This window comes from Carcharhinus amblyrhynchos, chromosome 2 (genome assembly GCF_965287045.1).
Source record: "Carcharhinus amblyrhynchos chromosome 2, sCarAmb.v2.hapA, whole genome shotgun sequence".
Taxonomy (NCBI): Eukaryota; Metazoa; Chordata; class Chondrichthyes; order Carcharhiniformes; family Carcharhinidae; genus Carcharhinus; species Carcharhinus amblyrhynchos.
In genome coordinates this window covers 20413714-20426160 of record NC_137325.1, presented here as the reverse complement: position 1 = coordinate 20426160, position 12447 = coordinate 20413714, and the positions used below count along the sequence as shown (strand labels likewise).

General features: G+C 41.7%; 1 protein-coding gene across 1 annotated transcript in view; it reads right to left on the bottom strand.

Annotated features, from left to right (window-relative positions):
- Positions 1–5007: 5007 nt before the first annotated feature.
- LOC145360371 (nucleotide-binding oligomerization domain-containing protein 1-like) overlaps positions 5008–12447 on the bottom strand; it is a 32435-nt gene continuing 24995 nt past the window's right edge. The window contains exons 9-11 of the mRNA XM_080215557.1: positions 12000–12083; positions 9168–9251; positions 5008–5242 (exon numbers count right to left, since the gene is read on the bottom strand). Coding sequence (XP_080071683.1) covers positions 5173–5242; positions 9168–9251; positions 12000–12083 — 238 coding nt within the window. The 3' untranslated portion in view covers positions 5008–5172. The remainder of the gene's footprint in view (positions 5243–9167; positions 9252–11999; positions 12084–12447) is intronic.

Sequence of the window (12447 nt, the reverse complement as noted above, 5' to 3'; positions counted from 1 at the left end):
ACACAGTCCAAGATGTGCAAGTTAGGTGGATTGGCCATGCTAAATTGTCTCTTAGGGTCTCAAGATGGGCAGATTAGGGAATTAACTGGGTAAATACATGGGATTACAGGGATTGGCCTTGGGTGGGGGGAATACTCTATCAGAGAGTTGGTGCAGACTCAGCAGGCTGAATGGCCTCCTTCCGTACCATAGGGATTCTATAAATCAAACTCCCAGTTTAGTTGCGGGTGATTTGTAACTTGCTTTGATCCAACAACTGATGTGCCTTCATGACGTTTGCATTGACCTAAGGTTCTTGCAGTCAAGCCAAGGGGAACTTTCATAATGACCCACAGATGTTCTCAGTTTTTAAAGAAAAATTCAAGGCATTCAGGCAGATCCAACATGGTTTTGTGAAAGGGAAATCGTGTTTAATCAATTTATTGCCATTCTTTGAAGGAATCACGTGCAGTGGATGAAGGGGAACTAGTGGATGTACTGTATTTAGATCTCCAGAATGCATTTAATGAAGTGCTACATCAAAAGTTTTATTGCAGAAAATGAAAGGTCATGGTGTGGGGGGAAAGATATTGGCATGGATAGAAGATTGGCTAGCTAACAGGAAACAGAGTTGGCTTAATTGGGCAGTTTTCTGGTTGGCAGGATGTGATGAGTGGTTTGCCACAGTGCTGGGTCCTCAACTTTTTGTAATTGACTTGGATGAAGGGTCAAAGGTATGGTTGCTCAATTTGCTGATGGCACAAAAATAGGTAGGAAGGTAAATTGTGAAGAGGACATAAGGAGGATACAAAGGGACCACAGGTGAGTTAAATGAGTGGGCAAAACTCTAGCAAATAGAGGATAATGTGGGCAAATGAGAAATTGTTCATTTTGGCAGGAAGAATAAAAAAAATCTAAAGGGTGAGAGATTGCAAAGCTCTGAGGTGCAGAGGGATCAGGGCGTCCGAATGCATGAATCACAAAAAACTAGTATGCAGTTACAGCAAGTAATTAGGAAAGCTAATAGCACATTATAATTTACTATAAAGAGAATTGATTACAAAAGTAGGGTTGTTATGCTTCAGTTGTACAGGGCATTAGCAAGACCACATGTGGAGTACTGTGTACAGTATTGGTCTCCTTATTTGAGGAAAGATATACATGCATTAGAAGCTTTTCAGAGAGGGTTTACCAGATTAATACCAGGAAGGAATGAGCTGCCTTATGAAAAAAGTTGGAGAGGTTAGGTTTGTATCCACTAGAATTTAGAAGAGTAAAAGGCGATCAAAACATTTACGATCTTGAGGGGTGTTGCCAGGATTAATCCTCTTGTCAGGGAATTTAGAACTATGGGTCACTATTTAGAAATAAGGGATCGCTCATTTAAGACAGATGAGGATTTTTTTTCTCTCACAGGGTTGTGAATCTCAGGAAAGTTACTTCCTCCAAAGGCAGTAGAAAGCAGAGTCTTTGAATATTTTTAAGGATGAGCTAGATAGATTCTTGATTAACAAGGGGGTGAAAGGTTATCCGGGTAGGCAGTAACGTGGGGTTGAAGTTACAAGCAGATCAGACATGATCTTATTGAATGATGGAACAGGCTTGAGGGGCTGAGTGGCCTACTCCTGTCTCTAATTCACAATTGCCAAGTTAACACTAGACAAAACAATATTTTCTTCCCCCTCAACAACCCCCCTCATGAACAAAAGTCTCGGGCTTGTTAATCCTTCCTTGCTGATAACTATGCCAAAAGTCAACACAGAATTAAAAAATATATCAGTTTAATGCAGACTTTCACCCCTTATTGCCTGTTATTTTAAGTTACTGATCTATTAAGAAACAACCATTGCCTGGTTCAATTTGTTCCATTGAGCAAAGGTGTTGAGATAATCTTGAATCATTTTTAAGAACAGATGTGTGAAGGTTCGAGACAGTAATGTGCTTGATTATTGACTACATGTGTTGTTATTCCAAAAAAAACTCAAAACCACATAAAAAGCAGTCCTATATTTAGAAATTCATTTGTAAGAACTCTCTGAAATTACTGAGTGACTATTGATAGAAACTAGAAGCAGGAGTAGGCCATTCGACCCTTCAAACCTGATGATATCCCTCATTGAAGTTAACTAAAGCTATTAATTAAGTGTGGCAATGCATCAGTTTTTTTAACAAACATTTGTCATCCAATTTTGCTGATTTAACTTTGTTTTGTGTTTTTGTAGGCTTGTAGGGAGCAAAAAGGTACAAAGTGATTTGACAACTTAATTTGGGGAATTGGCTTTTATCCCTGCAAAGTTTAATTTTACAGTTCACTTAATAGGTTCATTTTCTTAAAGAAATTTCAAGCATAAACCCTGACTTTATAAAGAAAACAATCATTTATTATACTCTCAGAAATGACGTGAGAATTAAAGATCATCTTGGGTTTAAGTTTAAGTGAAAATTGTTTGGATAACTATAAGAACACCTTTGGAATTGCTAAAATGCATGACCTTTCGGAAATCAAATGTTTATCTTTGATAAGCCGCATGACAAAAATTCTTACATGGCTGGTGAAAGCTCTTTGGGAAGATTCCAACTGTTTTGATGGATACTCTTGGAGTGTAACACGACTTCCTTCGTAGCCAAGTCATCTCCTTCACAATCTGTGCAAGCAAGCCTGAATTATAAAGCTGAGGACGGATACGAAGGTTCCAGGTAAGGAAGTTCCACCAGGAGGTAAAAAGTGAGGTTGGATTAATTGTAGTGAAGCTCTGTTCCTCCCCAGCTCTCATTTCTGTTGTGCCTGAACTTTGAACCACGCACTAGGGATGTGGCCCATCAACAATGGGTTTCTCTATAGGCTGCTTGTGACTGAATGACACTTCACCTGCTTCCATGCAGGGTCAAGTAGGCAAGTGCTAAAACAATCTGCAGCTATCCTGGAGTCGAGTTCTTTCTACCTTGGCCGGTCACCCACGATGATCTGCCCATTTCTGTGTCATCCTTTGCAAATCTTTCTAACTACCCCTTTCCATCTGCAGGAAGAGCTGATTTAATATCAAGCTTTCAACTTATCAAATGTATTTTTACAAGTAGTGAAACTGATTTCTGGACAGACTCCATACCTGGGAGTTGTGAATCTGGTCCATTTTCGCTTTAATTGTAAAAAGCTTTATGTTTCGATTATGTTTCTCCAATATCCCCAGTGTCATTGTAATGGAAAGATAAGATTTGTAAGCATGCAGTTTAAACCCATTCAACTTAGCTGCTCTGTTCATCTGCTGTTTTAAAGCAATGTAAATACATATTTATTTTCTTACAAAGGGGGCAAAATGGACCTGCGGTGCAGATCAGCCATGTTCAGTCCGAATAGTGAACAGATCCAAGAGTTGAATTTTCAGCATTTTTATGACTCTTTTGAGCACCAGTTTCAGCACCAGTTGGAAGCAAAATATTTAAAGACATTTGCTGGAATTTTATCGCCTTGCCTCCCTGAGGGTCATAAGATCTGGCCCGAGACCAATGGAGAATGCTGTTCTGCAAGCCATGACTGGCCTGATTCCGGTAAAATTCCAGCCATTATGTGACTTTTTCTAAAGTAACGTCATGGGTCTCAAATCTGCACAATTGCTTTGCAGGATACTGAGTTGACCAGGAATATTTTCTGTGGAGGAGGGTGATAGGTGGGTTTGGGGCAGTTATTGGACTGCAGTTATACCACAGCTACCAGTCCCAGACTCTAAAACCTAATAAGGAAATGACTGATTGAGGTTCAGTCGCCAATGCTTCCAATTGCAGTAAGATCAGCTACGGAGAAGCTTTGTGTTCATGTAGCGTTGGATACTCATCCTATGCTGCTGTCTTAGTCAGCTAAAATTTGACATGAAGAGGGTAATTTGATATTTGATGGGGAGTCAATGACCTAGAGGTATTAATGCTCGACTATTAATCCAGAAACTCAGCTAATGTTCTGGGAACCCAGGTTCGAATCCTGCCAGGGCCAATGGTGGAATTAGAATTCAACAAAAAAAATGGAATTAAGAATCTATTAATGACCATGAAACCATTATTCATTGTCAGAAAAACCCATCTGGTTCACTTATGTCCTTGAGGGAAGAAAATCTGCTGTCCTTACCTGGTCTGGCCTACATGTGACTCCAGATCCACAGTAATGTGGTTGACTCTCACCTGTCCTCCAAGGGTAACTAGGGATGGGCAATAAATGCTGGCCTGCCAGCGACACCCATGTCCCACAAATGAATTAAAAAAAAGGAAGGTGCAGACCCCCCCCAAATCCTGGATATGTTATAAAAGAGAACTTTCCAAACTCCAAAGCAAAGAGCTTGCTTTTTAAAAAAATTATGGTTATGCAGCAGACTGGATTCAAGAAAGGGAAAAGATACAAAAGGCTGAAAACACTTATCAACAGTCTTTTGAATGGCCCTATCATATATTAAGCTGATCTTTCTCTTCTCTGGTATATTTCGTCTGTATAGAAATACTATCCTAATACATGTGACAATAATAAATCAAATCAAACTGCAGGCAGTACAAGGTCAAGCTGTTTTGAGATGACCTTCTGGTGATGTGCAAACGCACGTGACTACTCATTTAAAGAGCTGGGCTGATCAGAGTAGTGCACAGCAGACAATATCGAGCAGCTTTGGTTTATTGCGAGTGAAAGGCGAACAATGATAGATGGATCTGAAGCAGATCCTGATCTCCAACTAAGGCCAGAAACTAATTTACTTCCGTGAATGAGTAGAGAAGACAGACTTGCATTAATTTTGTGCCTTCACGGCCTCAGGACACCTTAAAGTGCTTTACAGCCAGTCAGGTAGTTCTGAAACATAGCCAGTGTTGTAGGAAACATAGCAGACAATTAACACACAGTGATGTCTCACAAACAGCAATTAAAAACATTACCATATTGTCTGTTTGAGTAATGTTGACTCAATATTGGCAAGAACTCCTCACTCTTCAAAATAATGCCTGAGAGGTAATAGCTTGATCTAACAGCCCATTGTCAATAAAACGTCCTGAGATTGCTGCATTGGAAATGTCTGACTAGATTATGTACTCCAATCTCTGGAGACGGCCTTGATTCAAGATAGGTTTGAACCGATGATTTTCTGAGTTGGAGGTGAGAATGTTATCATGCCAACCAAGATATTCCTTAACACTGTAAACAGTGATGACTCCATTAATGACCTAGATGACAATGCGTTTGTCTTTCACGAGATGACAGGCATCTTCTGGTGGAATGCAGTTATCCTTTAGACTGGAACAGAAGCAACACATCATTACACAATTGCCATTTTGGTTTTTTTCGCATCAACCAAAAAGTGATGGAGTTAGAAGAGAAAATGCTGGAAAATCTCAGCAGGTCTGGCAGCATCTGTAAGGAGAGAAAAGAGCTGATGTTTCGAGTGCAAATGACTCAGGAAGATGTGGGGGGAGGGGCAAGATGTTTCCCTTCTCCTCCCCACCCACATCTTCATTTGCTCTGATTTCTCTGCCATTTGGCCATTCACACCTTTTATTTTCTCTATGGACTGCCATTAGCAGCCTTTCCCATTGATTGTGGCTATGAGTCGTCTTTTATTCCCTCACCCTACAGTAGAAATATCTCCCACTTTCTATGCCTTTTAGCTTTGACAAAGGGTCATCTAGACTCGAAACGTCAGTTCTTTTCTCTCCTTACAGACGCTGCCAGACCTGCTGAGATTTTCCAGCATTTTCGCCTTTGGGTTCAGATTTCAGCATCCGCAGTAAATTGCTTTTATCCGGTGATGGAATTAGATTTGCTTCCCTCGTGAAGTATTTTTAAACTCGGAAAATGGCCCAAACTCTTGTATACAATCATATGCCAAGACAATTTAGTGACCCATCTTCTATTGGCTCCCAGGATAGTTGGGTCTTTGAGGTTTCTGTTTCTGTACCAGATCCCAACTATAGCTGATTTTACAAGCCACACAGACAGTGACCCAGACCGGGAACAAACCCAGATCCCTGACGCTGTGAAGCAGCAGTACTAACCACTCTGCACTCATTACCCTCTCTATTGTAGGAAGACTTGGAAGTGCTTTCCTCCTAGTTTTGAGATGCAGCAGTTTGAATCGCCTCGATTGACTAAGCTGCAGACTAGGCTCAGTAATGGGTTGTGAAGGAGGAAAATCCATTCCAGATTGCCCTAGAGCCTCAAGGAATCGAATATCACTAACCTTGTGGACAATATTGTGAGCAAGCTTGGAGAAAAAGTTTTTGTTAAATTCTGTTTTTCTTTTGGCATTTTCTTTGAAGTTCTCTTTTACTAGTTATTAGAGAATGGGATAGAGCAGAAAGGCTATTTGACTGATGATCAAGATCCATTTATTGAGTAGCAAAGGCCAAGCACGGTGATGGTACATGACGCATGCCAAGTTGAAAGTCATGTGATGATATCTCCCAGAATCTGCCCAACCAACCTTGGTGACCTTCTACCATATCAAAGCAGTATGTTGTGTGAGCTGTCAGTTAACCTTGGAAATAACCTTGTCGCTTATACATGACTGACAGATCACTTTTTTGGGGGGGTGGGAGGGCTGCAGAATCTGAGTGCTTTTTAATTCACAGTGACTAGCACTGCTACCTCACAACGTTAGGGATCCAGGTTCGATTCCCAGTTTGTCTGTGCGACATCTGCACATTCTTCCCGTATCTGCGTGGGTTTCCTCTGGGTGCTCTGGCTTCCTCCCACCTGAAAGATGTGCTGTTTTGGGTGCATTGGCCATGATAAATTCTCCCTCACTGTACCCAAATAGAAGCCAACAAGGAGATTTTCACAATAACTTCAATTCGCTGAAGGCTGAACCAGTTTTTGTAAGCAATGTTTGGGAATTAACTCAGAGATGGTCCACTTTTCACCGCCATAACACGATTGTTATTGTGAAAGAAATCCTTACACCTCTGGTTCTGCCTTAAAGTATCAACAATTCCTCTCGTGCTCAGTGGCAGAACAGAAATTCATGACCTTGGAACACAACTTCCTGAGTCTCATTCATTGGTGCTTCCAACACTCATCCTTCTACCCAGTAAGCTTTACATATGGTTTTCAAAGGCAAAACCAAACATTTTATTGCATTCAACTGTCTCAATAGAAAATCACACCAAAATACAAACATTTATCTGTAAAAATCTCATTGTGTAAGTTGGATTGTGAATGTAGGCCAGTCCATCAGGCAAACCCGTCTCCCATCCATTGACTCTGTCTACACTTCCCATTGCCTTGGGAAAGCAACCAGCATAATTAAGGACACCACTCACCATCTTCCATTGGGGAAAAAGATACAAAAGTCTGAAAACACAAACCAACAGGCTCAAGACAGCTTCTTCCCTGTTCTCATTAGATTTTTAAATGGTCTTACCATGTATTAAGTTGATCTTTCTCTTCACGCTACCTGTAGCTACAACACTATGGGTGGGATTTTACAGCCTTATAAGGACAAGGTCAGAAATTCCTGCCTGAGTTCAATGCAGATTTCTGTTGTTGAACCTCGCCTGCTCTGACTCTGTGGTGGGTGAGGTGGTAGGATATATTCTGCACCCTATCCTTTTCCTTTACCCTATGTACCTCAAGAATGGTATTTTTTGTCTGTATAGCGTGCAAGACACAATACTTTTCATTATACCCCTGTACATGTAAGAATAAAATCAAATCAAATCAGAAGTGCTCATAATACTCTATCCCTGAGCTCATCCAATGGATCAGTTAATAAAGGCATTGGATAACCTAGAAAGACCAGTCAGTCCAGATACACTTCCCTGTACTTTTCTTCCACAGGGACATCGGAGAGGAGTGTGGTTCATGTTTTACCATGTAGATTCATTATACAGTGCTAATGGAGATATTGACTAATCACTACAATTAACATTTTATCAATTAGTTTACACCAATCCAGAAATGACATGGAAAAAATCTTTAGCGATGAAGAGCATTGGAAAAATATGTTCAAAATCACCTATTTCTTCCAATCTTTTGTCTTGTCTTCAACACAAATATACTGCATCCAGAGAATTATTTCCTGAAAGAACTCTATCTAATCTCATACCTTCATCCTTTGGATATGAGTGTGAAGCAGTCAATTGTTAATGCTGCTTCATCTGACTCAGAAGTAGGGATGCTACGTCTGAGTTCAGGACTTGGTCAATCTGCAGTGAATTAGTTGATCCCAATTGGGTTGGTAATGAGAATGCTACAATGGCTCAAGCATCACTGAGCGAGAGAGAAGGTTCACATCCTGATTATGATGCATAAACTCAGGCAAAGCAGCGTGTGTAAAAGTCTCATGGTTCACTGATGTCATTTAGGGAAGGAAATCAGCCATCCTTACCTGGTCTGGCCTACATGCAATGCCAGACCCATAGTAGTTGACTGTTAATTACCATTGAACAGAGTGGCCTGCTAGGCCATTTCAGAGGGGATTTAGGGATGGGCAACAAATGATGGCCTTACCAGTGACTCCCAACTTGCATAACATAATAAAACAAAACAAAGCCTGTCAACTTAAGGCATCCTTTTTGGATGCATCACAGCTCGGTATGGCTCCTACTCTGACCAAGACCGCAAGAAATTACTAAGAGTTATGAACATAGCCCAATCCATCATGCAAACCAGCCTCCCATCCATTGATCCCATCTACACCTCCCGCTGCCTTGGAAAAGCCAGCATAATCAAAGACCCCATGCACCCCGGGCAAACTCTCTCCCACTTTCTTCTGTTGGCAAAAAGATACAAAAGTCTGAGGTCGTGTACTACTGGACTCAAAAACAGCCTCTTCGCTGCCATCAGACTTTTGAATGGACCTACCTTATATTTAGTTGATCTTTTTCTACACCCTAGCTGTGACTGTAACATTACATTCTGCATCGTCTCCTTCTCCTTAATGTACTCAGTGAATGGGATGCTTTGTCTGTATAGTGCAAGAAGAAATAGTCTTCACTGTATCCCAATACACGTGATAATAAATCAAATCAAATCAATAGGTTGATGTATTAAGAAAGTTGATAGGGCACTGAACAGAGTCTGAAGAAGAGTCTGCACAACTTGAAGAGAAAGGGGAACAAATTGCTTAAATAATGTCAAATGTCTGATCTTACCACTTTCATTCGAATTCAATGGAAACTAATAGATGCAACAGAAAAGCTGATTGAGATTTTTGCCTTACCATATCTCATTGATGGTGGTATTTTCTCTGAGTGAGTCAAGGAGGTATGTAGCTCCACGTGTCGTTATCTTGTTTTCAATCAACCTGCAGAATATTCACCACATTTTTGGTGATTTGCCTACGACCGTACATATGCTAAATATAATGTTACCTTGTGCAAATGTGACCATTGCAAATCTAGACACTTCTTTTATATTGGCTCTTACAACCTTTCCTTCTCCAAGAAAGAAAGCGAAGTGAATTTTTGGGCTGGGACACATTGAAACTGAAGTAAGGTGTGTAGACATAGGGCAGCACAATGGCACAATGGTTAGCACTGCTGCCTCACAGCATCAGAGACCCGGGTTCAATTCCGGCCTCAGGTGACTATATGGAGTTTGTACATTCTCCCCTTGTCTATGTGGGTTTCCTCTGGATGATCTGGTTTCCTCCCACACTCCAAAGATGTGCAGGTTAGGGAGATTGGACATGCTAAATTGCCCCTTAGCGTCAGGGGGATTAGCAGGGTAAATACATGGGGTTATATGGGGATAGGGTCTGGGTGATTTAACCTGAGGATCACCACACCTCAGGTGAAGGGCAAGGTTGAGAAGGTGGGGCTTTCAAAAATAACCTCGGCCGGTATGGGAATTGAAACCTTGTTGTTGGTGTTGCTCTGCATCACTAACCAGATGTCTAGCTCACTGAGCCCCCATTCAAAGAATGGTCAACAATCCAACATCATCCAACTGGGTAATTAATCTTTTTGCTTTCTAGTTAGTGCAGGAAGGCAGTGCGTCAGGAGGATGGGCGTGTTGGCTGACTAATGTGGGCAAGTCATGTGATGAAACACACCAGGAATACATTTAATCACTTTTGGCTACCCTAACACCACATGGACTACAGCAGTTCAAAAAGGTGGGGGCACCATCATCTTCAGGCAAATAGGGATGGGCCAATACTACTTGGAGTACTGTGCGCAGTTCTGGTCACCTCACTATAGGAAGGACGTGGAAGCTATTGAAAGGGTGCAGAGGAGATTTACAAGGATGTTGCCTGGATTGGGAGGCATGCCTTATGAAGATAGGTTGAGGGAGCTGGGACTCTTCTCCCTGGAGAGATGAAGGCTGAGAGGCAACCTGATAGAGGTTTATAAGATGTTGAAAGGAATAGATAAGGTGGATTCTCAGAGGCTATTTCCCCGGGCTGAAATGGTCACTACGAGAGGACACAGGTTTAAGGTGCAGAGAAGCAAGTACAGAGGAGATGTTAGGGGTAAGTTTTTCACTCAGAGGGTGGTGAGTGAATGGAATCGGCTGCCGCCGGTGGTGGTGGAGGTGAACTCGCTGGGGTCTTTTAAAAGACTTCTGGATGAGTATATGGGATCTAATGGGATTGGGGGTTATAGATAGGTCTATGGCTTAGTAGGTATAGATGTGATTGGCGCAACTTGTGGGCCGAAGGGCCTGTTTGTGCTGTAGTGTTCTATGTTCTATGTTCTAATACATGCTGGCCTAGCCAGCAATACCTACACCCTCTGAAAGAATAAAACAAATGCAGTAGAATGTCTGATTAAAGCACTGCTAATCCAAATTGGTGCAAACTGAAAGGAGATCAAGTTAAGGATTCATCATTTCGAATGTGCTAAATGCATAGGAAAATATCTTGAGCAAACTGCTTTAATTTTTGTTGATTGCTGAATAAAAACAGAGCCACAATGAATTTTGGATACACAGGCAGCATGATGGCATAGTAGTTAGCACTCTTGCCTCGCAGCGCCAGGGACCCGGGCTCAATTCCAGCTTTGGGTGACTGTTTGTGTGAAGTTTGCACATGTCTGTGTCTGTGTGGGTTTCCTCTGGGCACCCTGGTTTCCTCTCACAGTCCAAAGATGTGCAGCATAGGTGGATTGTCCATGCTAGATTGCTCTTTAGTGTCCAAAGGATGTGTATGTTAGGTAGATTAGCCATGGTAAATTTGCTGGATTACAGGCATAGTGTGAGGGGGGTGGGGCAGGGTAAGATGCTCTTTCAGGGAGTTGGTGCAGAATTGATGGCCTGAATGGTCTCCTTCTTCACTGTAAGAATTCTGTGTGCAGTGGGAGTGCACTACCTGAATGGTGAGGACTGAGGCTCTGCAGATGTTGGGGCTCAGGCTCCATTTCAATGTTGTGGAAGAAGCAACAAGAGCCCACCCCAGTGAGGAGGGCATCTGAGCTTCAAGCAAAGCAACTGTCATACAGCAAGTGTAGCCTGGTGTCATGCGCAGGAATTGGGTCATTTAATATGAGCTCAGAAGGAACACACTCTATATTTCAGATTTTTCATTTGTTCTTTCATGAGATGTGGGCATCGCCGGTTAGGCCAGCACTTACCGCCCATCTCTAATTGCCCTCACAAAGGTGGTGGTGAGCTGCTTTTTTGAACCACTGCAGCCTATCTGGTGTACGTACATCCACAGTGCTGTTGGAGAGGGAGTTCCATGACTTTGACAGTGAAAGAACGGTGATGTATTTCCAAGTCAGGATGATGAGTAGCTTAGAGGAAAACGCTATGAGGCAACAGTGCTAACCGCTGTGTCACTGTGCTGTCCCTGATTGACCATGCTCAATTAGTCATACTGAGTGGCCATGCTTAATTGACCCCAGTGTCAGGGGAATTAGCATGGTAAATACTAGAGTTATGGGATAGGGCCTGGATGGGATTGTGGCTGGTGCAGACCAGAGCCAAGCAACTAAAAATATAAATGGTGTGATAGTCCTTTACAGTGATTTAATCTTCCATTTCAACCTCGGGCATGTGATTTGAAAAAAATCCCATATGTTATTGCAGAAGAATGAAGGTTAAATATTACCACAGGCTTTCCAGAGATGTGTTAACTTTTAGCATTTCACCAAAGCTTTCAGCTGCTGCATCATCTAAATCATTTTGTGTCAACCTGTAAGAAGGGAAATAAGTCACAATTCTGTTCATCCAAAGCTGACATTCATAGAACCATAGAATTCCTAAAGTGCAGAAAGAGGCCATTCGGCCCATAAAATCTGCACTGACTCTCTGACAGAGTATCTTACCCAGGCCCACCTCTTGCCCTATACCCATAACCCCACACATTTGCCCCACTAATCTACCTAAACTGCATATCTTTGGACTAATAGGAATCTCTCTGAATGACAGTTCCTTGATTTGTAAGTACCTGAGGTCTAATATAGAATAAAAAATATTAAAAGACAAAATAAATCACTATAAATCCAGAGGATCCAGAATAATATAATTAATACACTTCTATTAGCTTGTCCTTTCAG